At 41.8% G+C, this 21,805-nt stretch overlaps 1 protein-coding gene across 1 annotated transcript; it reads left to right on the plus strand.

Annotated features, from left to right (window-relative positions):
- The first annotated feature begins 3,527 nt into the window (after positions 1-3,527).
- LOC124143600 lies at positions 3,528-17,214 on the plus strand. The gene is made up of 6 exons (XM_046512626.2): positions 3,528-3,757; positions 9,029-10,040; positions 12,273-12,383; positions 13,019-13,106; positions 14,767-14,896; positions 16,063-17,214. The coding sequence occupies exons 2-6, from the start codon at positions 9,140-9,142 to the stop codon at positions 16,135-16,137; spliced, it is 1,305 nt and encodes a 434-aa protein (XP_046368582.2). The 5' UTR covers positions 3,528-3,757; positions 9,029-9,139; the 3' UTR covers positions 16,138-17,214.
- The last annotated feature ends 4,591 nt before the right edge of the window (positions 17,215-21,805 follow it).

Raw genomic sequence — 21,805 nt, forward strand, 5'->3', positions numbered from 1 at the left:
TATTTATTTTTATGTTATTTTATTTCTTGGGGGGGGGGGGGGGGGGGGGGCTTCGTCTTCGGATCGACGAGCAAACGCTTTTAACTTTAGGCTACTCCAACTTCGACATTGTTACTTTTAAAATATAAAATATAAAATAGATCATTCCGGGACGATACCTTTTCTGTCAGAATTATCAAAAATAACTGTCTCACATAATCCTTCACAGTAGGACTTTGTGTTTGTAAATTACATAGCATTTTCAAGCTCAAGTCATAATTTTGCTAAATGCTACTTGGAGAATGAAGAGCATGAAAGAAGCATGGCCAAGGGACTACTAACGTGCGCATGCGCCTTGACCTATGATATTACGCATGCGCACAAATAGCTTCTAAAACGCGAGATCGCGAGAAAATGAAATGTCGCATTCTCGCGTTCTCGCGATTTCGTGTTTTTGTGGCCTAATTTGACAAGCCGAGATTGCGAGATTTTGCATCATGTCCAAATGTGGCATTCTCGCGTTGTCGACTTTTGACAAAAAGTGCTATGTACCAAAAACACGAGAATGCGAGATTTTGGCCAAATCTCGCGTTCTTGCGATCTCGCATTCTCGTGTTTTGGGCATATTTAGCTCGTTTCCAAAGGTCGAGATCGCGAGAATGTGAGATCGCGAGAATGCGAGATCGCAAGAAAATATTAGAATGTGTAAAGTGGACATTTAACTTTATAGAGATGGCTGAATATACGCAGGTCATTAATATCTTTCATTGTATTCACGGACCATGTCAAAAGTTGGTTTGGTTGGTTGGTTTGTTGTTTAACGCCGCACTCAGCAATATTCAAGCTATATGACGGCGGTCTGTAACTAATCGAGTCTGGACCAGACAATCCAGTGATTGACATCATAAGCATCGATCCACGCAATTAGGATCGATGACATGCATCAACCAAGTCAGCGAGCCTGACCACCCGATCCCGTTAGTCGCCTCTTACAACAAGCACAGTCACCTTTTACCGCAAGCATGGGTTGCTGAAGACCAATTCTACCCCGGATCTTCACGGGTTCAAAAGTATGTAACCGGGGTATTATAACGTCGACACCAGCTAGCACTGACATATAAAGAGACGATCCACTATGATTAGTGCTTTATCAATGATGTTTATTTTCGCTTTAGCAATATTAATTGTTGTATTTGTGTAGATCGAATATAATTATCAAATTTAGAGCAGTGGTAATATATTTAAAACGGATTGTAAGGCTATAAATATATATTTTGGTGATTATCTGGTTCTCTAAGATACCCTTACATACGTTAACAGAGGATAATTGTCAATAAAATACGCGTTTCTAAAATAAATCGATTCCTCAATAAATATTCACAACAACTGTATGTAATGGTTTGTACACCTAAAATCATAAACGCAAAGATATATGAGATTCGAACGAATTATTTCGAAATTTGTAAAAGAAAACTCGATGAAAGTAAGCTATCGTAAAAAAGATCATATATCGTTAATGAAAACTCAATACAATAAATATTATTGTTGTTTGTTGTTTAACGCCGCACTCAGCAATATTCAAGCTATATGACGGCGGTTAAATAATATTGGTTTTTAAATTACCATAATGACGTACATATTATTCTGCTTGATCATACCTGTACGAGACTAGTATGATACTCGCACACAATTTAATCAGTGAAATACCAACTTTACCAAAGCTATTTATGTTTTATCCAGCGCATATACTGCACTCAGCAGCACATGAGTTAATACGATTGAAATTCTTCCTTTTGCCTTAAACCTTAAACTTGAACGAGCTTTGAATAGTGTAGCTTGTTTGTTGTTTAACGTCGCGCTAAGCAATATTCCACCAATATGGCGGTGCTCGTACATCATCTCGACTACTCCAGGGAAACCAGGAAGTGGTATTGTAAGCGACCACTCACGCCGTTGAGGTACGATGTCACGCAATCAACAAAGTTGCCGAGTTAAGCCTCTTGTGACAAGCATAGTTGGCTGGTTTGTTTGTTGTCTAACACCGCACCGACCATCCGATCCCGTTACTCGCCTCTTTCGACAAGCAAAGTCGTTTTATACGCAAGCATGGGTTGCTGATGACCTGTTCTATCCCGGATCTTCACGGGTATACCACCATCTGGTCAGCATTCTTCATCTAATTTTAATATCTCTTAATAAAATTAATAATTTGCAAATAAAAGATAAACAGCTGATTTGGATGGCTTGCTAATATACTTTTGTACAAAAGAATATATTAGACCCTTGTTTGACGTCTCATTATCTTGTGAATCCCGTGGAATTCCCTTTTCGCACGTTTGCAACAGGGGTAACCCGTGGATGTGTGAACATAATTGGCAAGTGTAAACGTTAATACGCATGCGTGTCACGAATACGGATACAGGGGCGAAAAAAGACCGGACGGGTGTGATTCTGGCTTAACGCTGTATATGAAATCCGCACCCTAGAACGAGAATGGATATGTTGTAAACTGCAGATGCGAACCTACAGACAGCGGATCCGGTCAGTTCAGGAACAGTAACTTTTTACATATTTTCTGTTTAGTTTGTTTTTGAACGACCTTAAAAGACAACATGAATTACCAGAACTACATACAGTTGAGCCTCACGTGTCAGGAAACCGAATATTACCGACGATTTGGTGTTGAAAAATTGGTCATACTGGAAGTGAGTGAGTGAGTGAGTGAGTGAGTGAGTTTGGGTTTACGCCTTTTTAGCTATATTCCAGCAATATCACGGCGGGGGATACCAGAAATAGGCTTCACACATTGTACCCATGTGGGGTTTTCGGCGTGACGAGCGAATGCTTTAACCACTAGGCTACCCCACCACCCCCTACTATTTAAGAGGTTGCGTGAATACAATACACAGGGAAGAACACACATGGTTCACTTACACACATTCTATTAACACACATTTAACACACTTGTCGGACAATGATAGGCGACGCCTTGAAGCGTGTACGGAACAAGTGGCCATCGTTCCCTGCAGCACAGATAGCTTGTGTAGGTGTGCCATTGTATTTCCTAGCGCGGCCAGGAAGATGTAAACACATGATTGAGCCACACTTTCGGGGCCATGTGTGTTACGAAATCTTTTTAGAAGAACGCGAAACGAATGTACGTAATACTGTCACACCCTGCAACCCTAATAGGGTTTAGTGTTTAGGCATGATATTGCGATTTGTCCAGTGCAGGAAGGGTGTGACAATGCAATTTGTCCAGTGCAGGAAGGGTGTGACAATGCAATTTGTCCAGTGCAACAAGGGTGTGACACTGATATTTGCCTGGTGCAGCAAAGGTAACAGTTATGTCCGTTCCGCAATGTGCACATGCCAACTTCAATCACTGACGAGCAACTGCCATACCATTTAGAGAGTATCCCGACAAGAACATCCATTGAGGATATGTATAAAGTGGGCCATGGTGTCAGACAGGGATCTGTGTTAGTAGCTTTGTGATTTTAACCCATAATGCGCCATTCAACACAAGATCGTAAAACACGCCGTCTCGTTTTTGCATAAACCGGTCATGCTTTCACCGTGAACACAACCATTTCAAAGGTAGGAATACACTGCTGGTGGATCTACTGATCTCGTGTCAGTCGTCAGTGCAGGATCGCGTCTTAATGCGGTTACACATGTTTGAGGGAAGCTTGACGAAACCAAGGTCATATTAGGGTGTGAGACGAACCCGATATATTAAACATGGTCTTGTGCTTTGGGGAGTCTTTGTCAAAAAGTAAGTATATCTAAATGTTTGTCAAAAAGTTAGTATATCTTGATGTTTTTGCCTGTTTACTACTGTCGCAAAAGTAGGTCAGGTATGTTATGTAATGTATTGCTATTTTTCTTCATTCGTGTTCCTCATGTTTCATGTTGATTTTGTTGTTTGTTTGTTTGTTTGTTTGTTGTTTAACATGCTATCCCAGTTCCTCATCACGTGTTCGCACCTCCTTCAATTATGTGTGTATCTGTTTACGATATATGAATCAAGTCATTTTCGAAGTAGTCGTTTGTAAATAATGATAAATAATGAGAATTTCAGTCAGGCATGTTTATGGCAATACGGATATTCATCGATAACATGCAATACCTATATATAAATAACAAAGAAACACCATCTAAATATCATTTATTTAAACATACATATTAGAAAAGAACTGACGTTTAGATTAGGTATTCGTTAATGTGAGATATAACACGACTTGTGTCATGTATATATACAGATATTATTCGCCAGGGAATATCAACAAACACATTTTTAGTATTCAGTTTTATTTTCCATCCATTATCACTCGTTGTTCACACGGCCGGTTGTGACCTGACATCACCTTGCCCGTGCCTTTATAATGCAGGCGAATGTGAAATGACTCCATTAGTATTGAAGGCGTCTGAGGCCATAGAATTTGTTGATAGAGAAGTCTTAACAGGCTGTGAATGATTTCTTTGTATATGTCAACATGGGTTCTGACAGCACAAGGGCCAAGCTCGTTGACAGTTGGGGTATGAGGGACCCGTACTGCTGAACATAGGATCTTACAAACATAGGACCGACAAAATTGTTGTGTAACGCATGACTCAGCAATATTCAAGTTAAATGAAGGCGGTCTGTAAATAACCGAGACTGGACCCGACAAGCCAGTGATTGACATCATGAGCATCGATTCATACAATGACATGCAATGAATCACGTCACAGATCCTGACCATTTAGTTGCCTCTTGCGACACGCAAAATGTTTTCTTCAAGATATCGAATCCTTTCTTTTTCACAAACTTCGTTATTGTTGCTGGCAGTGCCATGATCAGGACGAAAGAGTGAGAGATCAATACTTGTCCCTACTTGTAATAATTTCTCAGACTTGGTACAGATGTCATTTCCTAATGTGACGTCAAATGATCACACATGGGTAACTAGTTATTTCAAAGGAAGAGAATTTATGGATGTCAACTTCTTAATTATGACGAAACACAACGTTGCGGGGTATATGCTTCCTCCTTCATCAGGTGAATGAATGCTATGATGTTGTTGATGCATTAAGTGTTTAAGAGGTCGCCTTCTGCCCAAGCAATTTCGGCTGACCTGTCCCTCTTTGGGACTCCTGTGTGTGAGTAGGGTACACATATCTATTGTGAGTTTGGTATTCACAGAATTTCTGTTTTTGTATTGATATGATTTCTATTTTCGTATATTGATATAATTCCATTTTTGTCTTTGGCTGCTCTGTTTATATTTGTTCCAGTCGCTGTCCATCTCTCAGAAATAGAGTTAGTTTGGCCTTCGCTATTGCATCTCTTGGCTTTAGGAGATCTATGGCAGATAGCGGATCTAAATGAAATTCTTGTATTAACCTAGCCCGGGCTGGGGTGTGGTCTAGACATTCCAGTAACACGCGAGCAATGGATTCAGCCTGATTGTAAGATGAGCAAACCTTGTCATAGTGCTTTGTTTGACCGTGTCTAAAGCGTGAGATGACAATTTCAACTTTCCTTTCATTTGAGTCCCACTAGGCATGCCATCTTTGGGCTACAGAGGCTTAGATTTTGCTTTTTATCTCTAGTTTACTAAAGGGAATAGGCTGTATCTCCGCTTTGTCTAGAGCTAGCTTCGCAAGTGTGTCTGCTTTTTTATCTCCATGAATATATATGTGAGATAGATACACAGCTCCACTTGTTGCCCTTGGTCCGATAGTTTTGTATATTCGTATAGTATGGACCCCGCAACCAGCGCTATTGTTGATGGGATTCAGTGTATATATGGGTCCCTGATAGTTACTGATCGTAGTAGGGTTGGGTTTTCCTTTTTAGTGACTTCTTATGTTAAAGCAGTGCTAATTTTGGGAGTTGTAACCCTTTGTAGTAACTTTCTGGTGGCTGCTTGTCATCACAATTGTGACTTTGGATGAGTTCTCGTACTAATTTCGCAGATGGCTTTAGTGAGGGATTGTTCCGACCTAAGGCTTCATCTCGAGTGTTTTTGTCTTGCCATATCTTTTTAACTAAATGGTATGTTCGTCCCCAGAACGATAATAATGCCTGCTCTCTTCTTAGTTTCAATGGGAGATCTCCCGTTTCTACTTGTAGTGCTTCTAGTGAGGTGCCTGTTGCTGCGCCTGTGACAAGTATTAGGGCTTTGTATTGTATTCTGTTTTCTTCGGATTTGTGAAATATCTCTGTGTTTTATCCATATTGCTCCGTACTCAGCGAATTTAGAAGTTTGGGTAGGAGAGTTGACATAATCAAAAAGATCATTGATCATGATGTTAAACAGGGTTGGGCTTATAATGCTGCCTTGTGGCGTGCCTTTGTCCACTGACATAGGATCAGATTGATTGTTCCCTGTTTTAACTGATAGCGACCTGTCTTGCAGGAAGCTGTCAAAAAAGGTTTGTCGTGTTCCCTTCTACTCCATTTTGTGCTAGTTTTGGAATGCTATGAGGCAGGGAGCATATATATGTACGTGTAAGGAAAACAAAAGTAATAAGATAACAAAAGGTGGAAGCTAAAAGGGAGGCCAACAGATGAATGGGTGATTAGCAAAGGACAATAAAAGCCAACACTTTACAGTAATTAGCGCTGATGGTTAGCTGGACAACTGGTAGCCAGCCCTTAATTTATCATTGCTTGGTAATGGGCAATGGAAAATGGGGACAAGGGTACGACTTTGGTGGCTTCCTATGTAGAAAATAGCCCAGACTCAGTTTTTAAAGGAGAGGCTATCTCTGAACGACCTCTGCATCGAGTTTATGTGCAGTGTTTTGAGATCAGCAACCCTGCAGAATCCTTCGCTTGGATGAAGTCGGCTGGCCTGAAAAGTGAAACAGAAGGCTTTCTGTTTGCTGCTCAGGACTAGTCACTTCCCACTCCGAAACCGTCAATGTGTGATTTTGCATCAAAATGTAAATACGAAATGTAGATTATGTAATGAATTTAATGAGACTGTCCAACACATTGTCAGTAGATGCCCAGCTTTGGCACAAACACAGTATCTTAAGCAACATGATGGAGTGGCTTGATCATTATATTTATCATTTTATCCTCGCCATGCTTATGGTTTTGACACAGAGGTCCATCCATGTATTGTATTCTGTCTAGGCGGCTCAAGACAGTGTTTGATGCTGAGTGGAAGGCCTCACAACCATAGTCTATGTTTGATCTGATAAGTGATTTGTAGTGGTCCAGCGTGTCTCTCGATGTGGCCCAAGATGTGCCTGAAATTGCCCGTAACACGTTCAGGTCTTTTGACATCTGTTTTCCACATATTCTATATGTTTGCGCCAAGTGAGGTGTTGATCAAGGATCACCCCAACACATTGTCAGTAGATGCCCAGCTTTGGCACAAACACAGTATCTTAAGCAACATGATGGAGTGGCTGGATCATTATATTTATCATTTTATCCTCGCCATGCTTATGGTTTTGACACAGAGGTCCATCCATGGTACGACCCAGAATATGTTGAGGGCGTCATGGAAAATGATCAATACAAAATTCTTTGAAATAGGCCCGTATACAGCCTCAGACGTATCCAGGCCAAGAAACCTGATCTTGTCCTTTTTGATAAATCCAATGAAATCATTTATATCATTGAATTTTCTGTCCCCGTTGACACTAATGTGATTGACAAGATTCAAGAAAAACATGGCAAATATGACTCGCTTTCGAAATGTCATGCTTGCATCCCAAGTACCAAGTTGTCTGACTCTCCATTGTTCTCGGTGCCTTAGGTTTGGTACCTCCCAATCTGTTGACTCACATTGGGAGAGTACCCGGGTTTGCTACCAGGAATTCAGCCCTTCTGACACTCTTGGTAATGCAGAAGGTTGCAGTGTTTGGGAGTTTTCACATTCTCCGAAAAGATCTGGGTTGGTTTGACTAGGCAGCACGTCCTGCCATTCGCTGTCTGGGTTGCGTGTAGAAGGGGCAAGGGCCTTGAGCTGGTGATGAGTCTAACCAACCTGACTGTCCCAGGATCACCCAAAACCTCTTTGCTGCATTTTCTATTTTAATCTGTACATAATAAAAACAATAGCAATAGTCCATTTGTATGACGCATATATCCATGCATAGTGCATGCTCAAAGCGCAAAACAATGAGAAGTCATTTGGAGACAGTAAGTCTAAAAAGATGGGTTTTGAGTTGTGAGCAGAAAGTAGACAGTTCTCTGCAGTCACGGAGGTGTTGTGGTAGACTGTTCTAGGTAACAGCCACTGGAGCAGCAAAGAAACGTTTGCCACAGTGTGGTGTCCGGACATCTAGTACGATGAGGACACTCTTGTTCTCTGAAAGTAGTGGAACAGTAACTCATGCACAGAAACTAATATAGAGTGAGTGAGTGACTGAGTTGGGTTTAACGCCACTTTTAACATTATTCCAGTTATATCACAGCGTGTCAGCTTAACGTGGGAGGAAAGCCCGAGGTGATGCAGGTCTCAGACGTTTACCACTTTTGTGAAACCCACGAGCACGGGGATGGTGCTGACAAACCTAGAAACATAATCGGGGCGAACTGGGATTCGAACCCACAATCATAGGTTTCTGGCGTGTCCAAGGGACGCAACTCTAAAAAATATACCGTGAATAGTCCGAACACTGCTAGCGCTATATATCGTTTTACAGTGAATTGTCTGAACACTGCTAGCGCTATATATCGTTTTACAGTGAATTGTCCGAACACTGCTCATCCCCTGGCACACTTCTGACCAATATTGTCCAATATCAGCACTATCATTGTCTCGAAGTACGGAAAAGTAGATATATATTTTACGGTAACAAGGACTTCGAGTTCACGAGGTGTCATTGCATCTAAAATACGTACCAGCTACATGTGAGTTCAAAAGGTGTTTCAAGCTACTTGTTCCAATTTTCCTGCAATATATCACAACACGGGCGCCAGAAATGGGTTTCCAACAGTACCCATGTGGAGAACAAGCCACAATGCTTCCCTACCACCCCTATCAGATGCCAGATGTCCTCGTAATACATTTAATAAATCCCTCCTCTTTTTTTTTAGTTTCGTGACGACCATGCCTCAAATATGAAACATATACGGAAGGTCCAAGTAGTTTCTTTGTTGCACCTGTGATAGATTACTGGTATTGTATGCGACTAAATATAAGTGACAATGCATCCTAGAAGAAGGCATATACGACCTGTGAACGTTGTAACCACGGCAACGGTACAACAACGGGCAAACAATCAAAAATTCAAATACGTACGTGCTGGGGATACGCATGCAAGGAATGCCTACAAACAGAAGATGATGAAACATGAAGCAAGAAAACCTCCAGATACCAGAGCAGTAATGACAGTGCCTCTCCAGGCCAAAGACAGTAAAGCACACGATGCAAGGATCAGCTTTACATCGGTGCCTTATTATTCCCAAAGAAATGATCCCACGCTTTCGGGAAAACAGTATTCCAGGCAACCCTTGAAGGCAGAACTACAGCACGGTTTGCAATACACAGAGACAGTCACGGAGCAGATGGATGATAGGTTAGATGAGGAGTCCTTGGCTTCCCGTGTACACCAGATATATGAATTCTCCCTTGTGGATGAAGACCAGCCTCGATCGAGATCTGTGACTCCTGTTTCACGAGGCCCCCAAACCCTCACTGACTCAGGATTTATCACCAGTGATGCCATCTCTTTCACATCCCCCTGTGGACGATCGACGCCCAATAGTGAAGTGGGCCAAGTGCCAATTCCTCATGGGGAGGTTGATGAAAGTGAAGTAAAAGAAAATCAGACGTTTGTCCAGAGAGTGGTTTACGCAGTTCCTGAATGCATACGAAGACTTAAGTTACACTACCAAGCCCGTAAAATGCAACAGATGGACAATGATGACGACACATCTCAGGAACCCAAGGTCGTCAATAATAAGGATCGGTATTATGGTTCCTACTCTAATTGGACTATGAGAAAACCATCGCCTGTGCCCTACCTTCGAGAAACAGACTGCAGCTCAATTGGGGCAAAGTCAACAATACGTAGGACAATGGCAGACACTGTTACGAAACTGGCAGGTATGTTAACTTTCATGATTTTTTGCCCATGTTTTTACAAAAAAAGCATTTCGTTTAATGAACATGCATCCTGTTGAATGTGTCCCAAGCACTCCATTGCTTGTTATAAGAGGCGATTGAAGTGGGAACACAAAGTGTTTAGACTATGTGTTACTATACCTGTGATCGAAATATCATGACTAGGCTCTCTAAAGCGTTGATCTGTTTAATAAATTGTGTGTGTACTCTTGATGTTTGGGGTTGGGGACCGACCATTTATTTAAAAATTATGTGTGTGTGTGTCTGTGTCTGTGTCTGTGTCTGTGAAGGACAGGGGCAAGGGCAGGGGCTGGATTTTTATTTTTAAAAATACTTTGTCCCAGAAGATGCTTGAAGTCAGTCAGTCAGTCAGTGAAATGATTGCCTAATTTCATGTGAACTCCTCTTCCTCATCTGGAGAGCACGACTCACTGCTATGTGTAACAAGTAACATTGTTGCTGGCAAATGTGTTAATGCGGATCAAGTAATTTCCCTCGGTATCCAGGCAGCTTCATTTATGACTGGTCACACATATACGGATCTACAACTGAAGAGCAAAGATCGAGAGACCAGCATTAGTGGTGACAAGACCCAGATCACAGTGCCTGGAGTAGAGGGAGAAGTGAACGCAACGTTAATATTCATAAGGGTCACAGATGTGATGAAAGATATGTCTGAATATAAATCATATCTTCTTCACGAGTTTTCCAAACAACCATCCTTCTTATTTGAGAAAGGTATCATGAAACAACAATGAGTATCCTGGCAGTTTGTTCAAGTCTCAAGTCAATGTCCACAGTCTACCTCCTGATGGTTCACTCACTCGCTCCAAAGCGTGCCCTGGTCTGTTGATGTCACCTACAGGTGTGTGACCACTATGTGTCCTGTGTACTTAAACCCAATGGACCAGAGACCGTAGTGGTGCTTGATGGATATGGCATTGCTACTTAAGCAAAACCTGCCAAACAGTAGAGAAGGGCACAGCAGAATACTTCTGCTAATATTGTTTTTCAACTGGAAATAAAAACCACTACATCTAAAGAAGGCATGGGTCATGGCAAAAAACACGGACAGACTAATTAAGCAATTCGTCAACAAAGCACTGCTGGGTGATAGCATCATCTGCAATGGATACTGTCCAAACACACAATTCACACCTGTGGTTGTTGTGGGTACAGACACAGATTTGCTGGAAATGATGGTCGCAGAAGGCACTCCCAGCTTGGATCTCCACATTGTGTTTGGACGGAACCCATTACAAGTGTACAGAATCTCTGTCTGAAATCAGACAGCGTTTCACAGCACAGCACCTGATGTTTGTACACGCAATCACTGGATCTGATAGTGTATCAGCGCTCTTCAAGGGGAGAAGAGAGAGAGTTTGCACTGTTTGATGGTACCAACAATTGGGACTGTTTGACTGTCTTCCATCGACCTGATAGTTCTCATGATGAGATGTTTGATAGATGTTCCTTCTGAAGCTGTATGGAACTGTGTGGTCAAAATCACTAGACAAACATCGGTACAAGGTGAGCATCCTTATCTTCACCTGGATTCAAGTTGGAATGCATCTTTTCAACATCAGCAGCATGCCATGCTGTACAGTAGTGCCTGAAAAATGAACTATCACCAACAGAAAGGAGGTGACACCACAGAGAGGGACTCTCATTGAGACTGCCAGACCTGTTGCTCCTCTGAGAGTCCTGCAGATGACATGTTATGCCTGCAAGAGAGTGTCGGAGGCGATGTAGCTACTACAAAGCAGGACCAGAGAACACTTTCTGATGCACAGGTTGTAGTGGCTACCTCACAAATGCTTCTGTCATCAAGCTACAAAATGATGTTCATGGTTAGACCTCTACTTCACTTCAATGACGTAGTTATTCTACTAAATGATTCGTAATAGTTTTTCACAGACTCCCGACATACATATGTACATATACTGCTCCAAATGGACATAACTGTGACCTACGTCACAGCAGCTCAAAGGCAATATAATGATACTGGACATAAGTCCCAGGTACCCAATATCACTCCGGCTCAACCACCTTGGATTTTATCGGAAAAGAATATAATGTCCCAGAAAAAAAATTGCCTGCCACAGAAATTCAGGCTTACTGTATTAAATAAAAAAGTATCTGGTTTTATTTACAGAAGTGAATGTAGATATGGTATCAAAAGAAGGACTTTGGACTTGTATGTTCATATTGCAGGGCTTGTGACGAAGAGGGCACATGACATACATGATGAAGACGGCAAAGTTGTGTCGCCCGGAGACTGTGTCTGGATCAGTAAGACCTACTTAACAACAGCTATATATGTCGGTAGGTGATTCAGAGATATCTTTTCTTCATCCTTCTACTGTGTAGCCGCTAGAAATCATTAGTGCTTACAAATCTTTCGGCAATTTCATATCATTTTAGATGAAAAGTAAACGGGGTACTCCTTTGGCGAAATATGTTTAAAATTTAGTAATGTTTACAAAAACATGACTACAACAGGCTATATGTAGAAAATATTGTTTGTGTATTATTTTGTCATATTTGTCTTAAATTTGCCTTAGAATATTAACATTTCCAGCAACGAAGGTGTATTAACTTTGCAGTCTTCCACTACTTTTCATCAATGGTTATCCAGATTTTTTTGTTTCTCTTCCTCCGCATAATGTACACACATTCCTAACACAAGTTTGAGGTAAAATCACCTTCAAGTAAACAGTGTTTCTGTTAATCTGTAAAATAGAGAAAACAAATCATTAAAGTTCACGATGAATAAAATTAATTTCATATATTTATTTTTACAATAAGTCGATCACAATGAAGCAAATATGGCTTAGCTCACTTTGATTATGGAGCATGTTTGACGATGTATATGGAGTTGTTCATGTTGCCTGAAACACCTAGTTAAACTTCAACAAATCTTATACTTGTTTCTAAGATTTAAAACGTGTACATTTCAGGAAAACAAACGGTCATAAGATGTGTTGGAAATGGAATCGTAAAGGAAATGATTGATCCCTTTTCAACACTGTGGAAAGCAACGTTTACGTGAGTACCTTCAGATATATGATTAAAGGTACATCTTGATCGCTTTAGTTTTGGTACAGTATTTCAAAGGCATGTACATATCAGCGAATACTGGACACTGTCGTGTACCTGTCTAATCACGTGTCGGGTCGGGTGGCCCAGTCGTCTAAGGCGCCGCGATTCGCTGTGCAGAGTTGCGTCCCTTGGGCACGCCAGAAACCTATGATTGTGGGTTCGAATCCCGGTTCGCCCTGATTATGTTTCTAGGTTTGTCAGCACCATACCCGTGCTCGTGGGTTTCACCGAAGTGGTAAACGTCTAAGACCTGCATCACTTCGGGCTTTCCTCCCACATTAAGCTGACACGCCGCGATATAACTGGAATACTGTTAAAAGCGGTGTTAAACCAAACTCACTCACTCACTAATCACGTGTCCAGATTTTTACAGTTCAGTCTCCTTAAACATCAAGCGATGGATCATTGAACTCTGATGCTTAACAATCCAAACCACGTGTTGAACATTTGACAGTGAGTGAGTGAGTTGAACGGTGTTTCAGTTGCATTGCTCCGCTTCAGCTTGGATTTTGTTTATTTGTTTGTTTGTTGTTTAACGCCGCAGTCAGCAATATTCCATCTGGACCAGGCAATCCAGTGATTGACATCATGAGTGATTGAGTATTGTTTTACGCCGCTTTAGCAGTATTCCAGCTCAATGCATGGAGGGTACCAGAGGGTACTAGAAATTGGCTTCACACATTGTACCCATTTGGGGAATCGAACCCGGGTCTTCGGAGTGACGAGCGAACGCTTTAACCACTCGGCTACCCCACCGCCCCGATTGACATCATGAGCATCGATCAACCAAGTCAGCGACAAGCATGGGTTGCAGAGGACCTATTCTCTACCCTGACCTGGGGCGGTCGGGTAGCCTAGTGGTTAAAGCGTTCGCTCGTCACGCAGAAGACCCGGGTTCGATTCCCGACATGGGTACAATGTGTGAAGCCCATTTCTGGTTTCCCCCGCCGTGATATTGCTGGAATATTGCTAAAAGCGGCGTAAAACCATACTCACACACTCGCTCACTCACTCTACCCGGATCTTCACGGGTCGTGAGCTAAGGAGAGAGCCCGAGGTCATGCAAGTCTCAGACATTAGGGAGAAATCCACGAGAATGGATATGGTGCTGGCAAACCCAAAAACATGATTTGGGAAGTCTGGTAGTGTACATTGATATTTAAACTTATCAGTACATTTGACACGGGTTTGTGAAATGAGTATTGCTGTAAAGGTGAGGTGAGGTGAAATTGGGTTTAACGTTGCGTCCAAGATTATTGCACTTATATAGCGACGTGCATGCACGTGTGTGTGTGGCTGCTTGTACTAGTCCGGACTAATGCCGATTTATAGTGCTAGCCCACTGAGATACCATGCCGCAGTTTAACATGAATACCCCACTCAGACACAGTATACTGACTCCGAGCCGACCAGTCCTTGTTTTAGCCCCTTATGCCGAGTGCCAGACAGGGTAACAACAAGTACCATCTTTTAACGTCTTTTTGTATGACGCGGCCGGGGATCGAACCCCAAACCTTCCGCTCTCCGGGCGGACGCTCTACCACTAGACCACGGAGGCGGTGTTTGCTGTATAGACGTAACAATGTGACACTGTTTGTTCTAACAGTAAGGGATACGTGACCATACAGTCCAAACAGGACATCGTGATCGCCGCTAAGATGCAGCTTGGAGACAGCTTTATCGGGACGAATGATGAGTTCATAGTGAACTGCCTCACTAACCTCGATTCTTTAGAGGTACGTATTATAACGCTAAAGCACACACTGAGTATTACCCATAGGAGCAAGTTGTCTTTGTTCGTTTGTTGTTTAACGCCGCACTCAGCAATATTCCAGATATATGACGGCGGTCTGTAAATAATCGAGTCTGGACCAGACAATCCAGTGATTAATATCATGAGCATCGATCCACGCAATTGGGATCAATGACCATGCATCAACCAAGTCAGCGATTGGGATATGATGACATGCATCAACCAAGTCAGCAAGTCTGACCACCCGATCCCGTTACTCGCCTCTTACGACAGTGATTGGGATATGATGACATGCATCAACCAAGTCAGCAAGCCTGACTACCCGATCCCGTTACTCGCCTCTTACGACAAGCATAGTCGCCTTGTACGGCAATCATGGGCTGCTGAAGACCTATTCTAGCCCGGATCTTCACGGGTACATAGGAGCAAGTGTAAATGTGCTGTGACTATCAGTAATTCTCACTGAGCATTATAATTCTTGTTTCATTCGGATTGACAAGTCCACGACAACTGTTCCATTTTTTTTGTCGTTTCCGAAGCGGCCCATAGCAACGTGACGTCATATCAACGTATTTTCGCACAATAAAAAGTATAAGGCAGTCATTCTTTGTTCATGACGTCACAGGCGGTTTCATATGCCATCGTTACCACCATTAATTGACTTAGCTCATACCTCCACTTGTTTTCTGTAAACCCGCATTTTCTATCTGTCCTTCGTGATATAATCAACTAAATCGTAACAAAAAAGTATCCGTTATTCGTCGTAGCTCGTAAGTAAAATCTAATTTTATCGATGAAGATAACCAATCACGCCAGCGTTGCTAAGTGTCATTTATTATAGGTAACTCAAATAGCTACAACTACAATAGAACAATCCGTGACCTCTTTGCAAACGATGAAAACGTTGGACTAACGGAACGCACTAGCCAATCAGCATGAAGCGACAACAAACATGCTTAGTGAGGATTATCGAATATAATTTCACCTAAATCTATTTTACTTTCTAAAACGTTTTACTTTCTGCCGCGATCGTGACACATCCGTGACACACCCTGAACCGGGTCAGTTACACACAAAATAAAAATTAAATGTTGATGATTATTGAGACGCTATTTTTCAGATGATTGATTCATATATATTTCATTCCAGGCTTACGAATTAGGATTCCGACTTCACGATGCAACTGGTCATGAGACTAATTTCAGCATGCCGGAACTGTTTTAGAAAATAACGTTATCAAGATATGACTTTACCTACTTTACACGGTACTGTCAATGTGTGTGTGTGTGTGTGTGTGTGTGTGTGTGCGTGCGTGCGTGCGTGCGTGCGTGCGTGCGTGCCTGCGTGCCTGCGTGCCTGCGTGCGTGCGTGTGTGTGTGATACATTTTTTTATTTGATTTTATCTGCTCGCCTGACAGAATGTCAAGTGAGCGAAAAGGTCGTCGTCTGTCGCCTGTCGTGTGTCGCCCGTCGTAAACAGATTTACATGTTTGTTCCCGCCAATGATAACTCCCCGATGTATTCAAGATGTTCAAATCCGATTTTCAATATGGCCGCCATGGCAGCTATTTTTATAGAATCTATTTATGACCATTTCACATGCTTATTTCCGCCATTGAGGACACATGAACATGATTTTCAATATTACTGAAAAACGTACATGTATTTGTTATCGTTATTAGGCCATATTTTTCAAAATGGACAGAAATTTGGTGTCCAGTTCTTTCAGATATTTTGAATTTTGACCATTGACCTTTGCACTTCGACCACCCTGAAAGATGAAACGTCTTATAGTCATTACCCAACCATTTCTGTTCAAAATGGAGTGAGTGAGTGAGTGAGTGAGTGAATGACTGAGTGAGTGTGGTATTACGCCGCTTTTGGGGAATCGAACCCGGGCCTTCCGCGTGAACGCTTTAACCACTGGGCTACCCCACCGCCCCTCATGTAATATGTCAATATGGCGCTGGACCATAGTGAATTGAAATTTGATACATGTATAGTTAGTAATGGAGCTCAACATGTATGTCCTGGTGTTTTTCGATATTTATAATTTTGTCCTCATTTTGACCATACTCTTAAATCAGTTTAGAGGCATGTTGGCTCAAACTTCTCTCCTGACAGACAGACTGGTGAAGCTGTAGTGTGGCATAATCCTTCTGATGACATCATATTGTGTTCGGGGGCACAGGTGGTCCAGTCGTCTAAGGCGCTGCAGTTCTCTGTACAGAGTTGCGTCCCTTGGGCACGCCAGAAACCTATGACTGTGGGTTCGAATCCCGGTTCGCCCCGATTATGTTTCTAGGTTTGTCAGCACCATACCCGTGCTCGTGGGTTTCACCGAAGTGGTAAACGTCTGAGACCTGCATCACTTGGGGCTTTCCTCCCACATTAAGCTGACACGCCGTGATATGACTGGAATACTGTTACAAACGGCGTTTAACACAACTCACTCACTCACTCACTCATATTTTTTTCAAATCATATCATTTCAGTGTTAAATTTTAGTTCAGAAAACGTTAGAATATCAATGCTGGCAGCATTTTTTTAAACCTCTGTCTTTGCTTACATTTAAAACGGTTGACTATATATCCAGGTGAGCTACAGTTTCTTTGGCACTATGGTTCTGTTTTGATACAAAATTATCAAGCTATTATCTATCACAATTATAACATTGTTAACAAAATACAAGTGACTATAGGTTTTTGATACAATGTACTCTTGATTGTATGATGTCAACGTCATCAATGTCGTTATCATAAGCATCTCATCCACATGTTTGTACGACACATTTTACACAATACATGTATATTTAGAAACATACAATAATCAATTCAGTATATCTTATAATAGGCAATAACGAGAGTTGAGCGTTATGATTACCCTGGTTCGACGTCCTGTTGACATTCAACTGTCCAACTCACTAGTCATGTTGATCTATCCAATAGTTTGATGTATATACGTGTGAACTAGTTATCCTTTGTTGGTCTTTCATTGCAATGCATGTATATAAAACATGCGCTCTCCTACACTGTGTGTTCTTTCATTCATTGTCTTGTACATTGTTGTTTGTTGTTTTACGCCGCATTCAGCAATATTTGGCCTATATGTAAATAATCGAGTCTGGGCCAGACATTCCAGTGGTTGACATCATGAGCACCAATCTACGCAACCGGGATACGATGACAGCATCAAACAAGCCTGACCACCTGATCCCGTTAGTCGCCTCTTACGACAAGCTTGGGATGCAGAAGATGAATTCTAACCCGGATCATGATGGGTCTGACTCATTGTTTGTACGTAAGGGACCCGACCTTTAAATCTAGGGAATGGGTTGTCAGAGACAGAAACTCCTTCCTTTAACGGGGTTGTCGAACAAAATACATTTCTGCACAAACAATGGTTTTTTTCTATGATGTCCAGCATAGTCAGCGAAAAGATTATTGCTGTTTATCGACAGTTTAAGATACATAGCTTGAAACGGGTATATTCTATGAATTTCAGAGATCTTCAAAGATGAGCATTTGTTCTTCGCGAGTCAGTACGATAACGTGTTCGAGGATTACACTTGAACATCTGCGGCCTACTTAACGTTGGTATCTCCTCCCAGAAGAAGCTGAAATATTGAAATACTGATAAAAGCGAGTGTCTACGCTGCGATATAAGTTTGGACCTTGTTCTACTTAGCAGATCGACATTAGGAGTTTTAGGACATGCGGGAGTTATGAAGTATTAGAAACGGAGAATTTTATTGTAAAATATAAACACATAAATCAGTAATTGTCCGCATTCCGTGTAAATGAACCTGCATCGTAGCAAAATATGGAAAGAATAAGCGAAATCGACATTGTTTTGATAAATATTCATCAAACGTGATACTTATGTGCGGTAGCCATTTCGCACTCAGATTTCGACACATAATCTTATTTATTTGCGTTAATCATTACCCCGGATTACTGATGTGAGATTAAACGCAAATCTTTCAGGGACAAGATTAACCAAAGAGACACAACCCTTATGATTTGTTATGCATTGCGTTCCGGTCATTGGATCAGTTACGCATATCTCAAATAATAGTGGGGTGCACGGGTAGCCCAGTCGTCTACGGCGCCGCGATTCCCTGTGCAGTGTTGCGTCCCTTGGGCACGCCAGAAACCTATGATTTTGGGTTCGAATCCCGGTTCGCCCTGATTATGTTTCTAGGTTTGTCAGCACCATACCCGTGCTCGAGGGTTTCACCGAAGTGGTAAGCGTCTGAGACCTGCATCACTTCGGGCTTTCCTCCCACATTAAGCTGACACGCCGCGATATAACTGGAATACTGTTTAAAGCGGCGTTAAACCCAACTCACTCACTCACTCACTCAAATAATAGTTCACAGGAATAATATTTTGACAGTGGCATGGACATTTCATTGCTGCGTTTTCTTTTACGTAAAAGGAGTTCGAATTATCTGAGAAAGATCATTTGAGTGATTACTTTAGAAGAGAGTGGAAGCCATAGAGAGAGACCGAGTACACAAGAGTGGCCTATAAGAAACTAAGAAGCTATTAACATTTTACAAAACATCACGAGGGCCTGTTCCTACTCCTCTGTACCCACAAACATACCTTTACTTAAGACTTGATGTCAATATGTGCTGATGAAGACATACGGTATGCATACGGTGTCCACCCAATTCCATTAACCAATTGAAGAAACAGAAGACCGCCAGTGGGCGGATCCTATTTTCAATTTAGGTGTAAAATGGAATGGAATGGAAACATTAACGTTAGATATCACTTCATGGTTGGCCAATCAAATGACAAGGAACCGTTTACGATTTATTCGTTGACATATACAATTTAAAGCTTCAAATTCTTTCTACATAATCATGAGAAATCTCCATTGGACGATTTCAGCTATATCATCAGCATGTGTTTATGAATCACTATCAGTTGGTGGTGAGACCGGTTGTAAAAGATAATAGATTTCCGGATCCTGTCCCATCGGTAGCACTTGTCATAAACACATGCAAAAACAAGTCAAGTATTCACCTGAACAAACACGGGAACATTATGCTTCAAGACAAAATACTGAATTGCATCTGACATATTTGAAAACGTCTACCATAAAACTACATAAAATGCTGTAACCCTGGACAAACAACTTTTACAAGTGTCGTACACATGGTTAACTTCTCTACGTGTGTGTAGAGATACTACTACTAGTGTGTGTGACACAGGCCCATGTTTACTCCCACATGTTTGCCACATTTTAAAGATTTCAGATTTCAGAAAACGAACCTTATTTAAATATCGCTGCATTTTCATTAGACTTTGTTTGTTCTTTTGCTTTTTGTTTAACGCCGCACTCAGCAATATTCCAGCTGTATGACGGCGACCTGTAAATAATCTAGTCGGGACCAGACAATCCAGTGATTGACATGATGAGCATCGATCTTCGCAATTGGGATACGATGACATGTATCAACCATTCAGCGATCCTGGCCACCTGATCCCGTTAGTCGCCTCTTTTTACGAGCATAGCAGTTGAAGACCAATTCTCTACTCGCATCTTCATGGGTATTTTTCATTAGATTATGTAAGGAGCAGACATACTATAATTGAAGCCATTAACAAAGCCACATTCCAAGCAGCCAACTCACTTTTGTAACTATAATGAATTGTATTTAAAGTTATTTAAAGTTTACATCTCTAACACTTGTTGACTTTGACACGATCATGAGCATGTACAATGACGAATTAATTTGGCAAACAGACACAAAAGAAGCCGTCAAGCGAACCAACCACTGGCCACTCAAAGACAGATGCCGTTTACAGGACTCAAGATCGTAAATCTTGTTGTCATTTACGTGCCTCATTGTTATTGGATCCGTTTCATTGATTTTCAAGACCTTTTTTAAACAATGTTGTCTAAAATTATATCATGTGCATCAATGACTAGCATTGGAAAGGATACATACATGCAAACAAAGAACGATTTCCCAACAGAACAAAATGTTTGACTCTGTCAATACAGATCCTCTATAAACGTTATCTCATGCTGAGAATAGCGTTGGGTCTGGCAAGAACCGTGAAGGTACCCGGGTAGAATAGCTCTTCAGCAACCCATTCTTGCCTTTAAAGGTGACTATGCTTGGTGCTGATCTAGTGTAGATACCCCTTGATTAAACCTTTATGATAACATAACGCTGTTGTCGCTGTTGTCTCTGAGCCAGGAATTCAATGGCCATTCTGAACATGCACGACTGGGTCACGGATGTGCCATCGGCTGTTAGGATGGTGCTCACAGATGTGTTTCCTTAATATGATTGTGGAACCGTGAAGATCATGGGGTAGAATAGGTTTTCAGCAACCCATGCTTGCCGTAAACGGCGACTATGCTTGTCGTAAGAGGCGAGTAACGGGATCGGGATGTCAGGCTCGCTGACTTGGTTGAAGCATGTCATCGTATCTCAATTGCGTAGATCGATGTTCATGATGTCAACCTCTGGTTTGTCTGGCCCAGACTCGATAATTTTCTGACCGCCGTCATATAGCTGGAATATTGCTGAGTGTGGCGTTAAACAACAAACAAACAAACAATTGACAGTTCATAAGTCAGTATCTGGTATGACCATTGGTAGTGACAAAAGCTTGATAACGGCTCCCCATTGACGACACAAGATGGTTGAGGGATGCTTGTGGGATGTCATTTCAGATCTTGACCAAGACCTCTCGCATCTGGACCAACACTGGGCAGTGGTCGTGGTGGAACGTACCAGGGTCCTTGTTGGTAATGAACGTGTGATTTAATACCTGCGTAATTTAGGAAGACGGCTTGGGGAACCTCTGTTCTGGAACTGTTGACTATACTCTGCACGCCGAATTGCGTCGCCTTGGACCACTGG

Source organism: Haliotis rufescens, unplaced genomic scaffold (genome assembly GCF_023055435.1).
Source record: "Haliotis rufescens isolate VD_foot unplaced genomic scaffold, xgHalRufe1.0.p SCAF_8, whole genome shotgun sequence".
Classification (NCBI taxonomy): domain Eukaryota; kingdom Metazoa; phylum Mollusca; class Gastropoda; order Lepetellida; family Haliotidae; genus Haliotis; species Haliotis rufescens.

Excerpts from the sequence above, each read along its gene's own strand:
- LOC124143600 (XM_046512626.2), top strand. The coding sequence starts at position 9,140 with ATGCATCCTAGAAGAAGGCATATACGACCTGTGAACGTTGTAACCACG. Across the intron at positions 13,107-14,766 it reads CTGTGGAAAGCAACGTTTAC|TAAGGGATACGTGACCATAC; the intron begins GTGAGTACCTTC and ends TTGTTCTAACAG. Across the intron at positions 14,897-16,062 it reads CTAACCTCGATTCTTTAGAG|GCTTACGAATTAGGATTCCG; the intron begins GTACGTATTATA and ends ATTTCATTCCAG.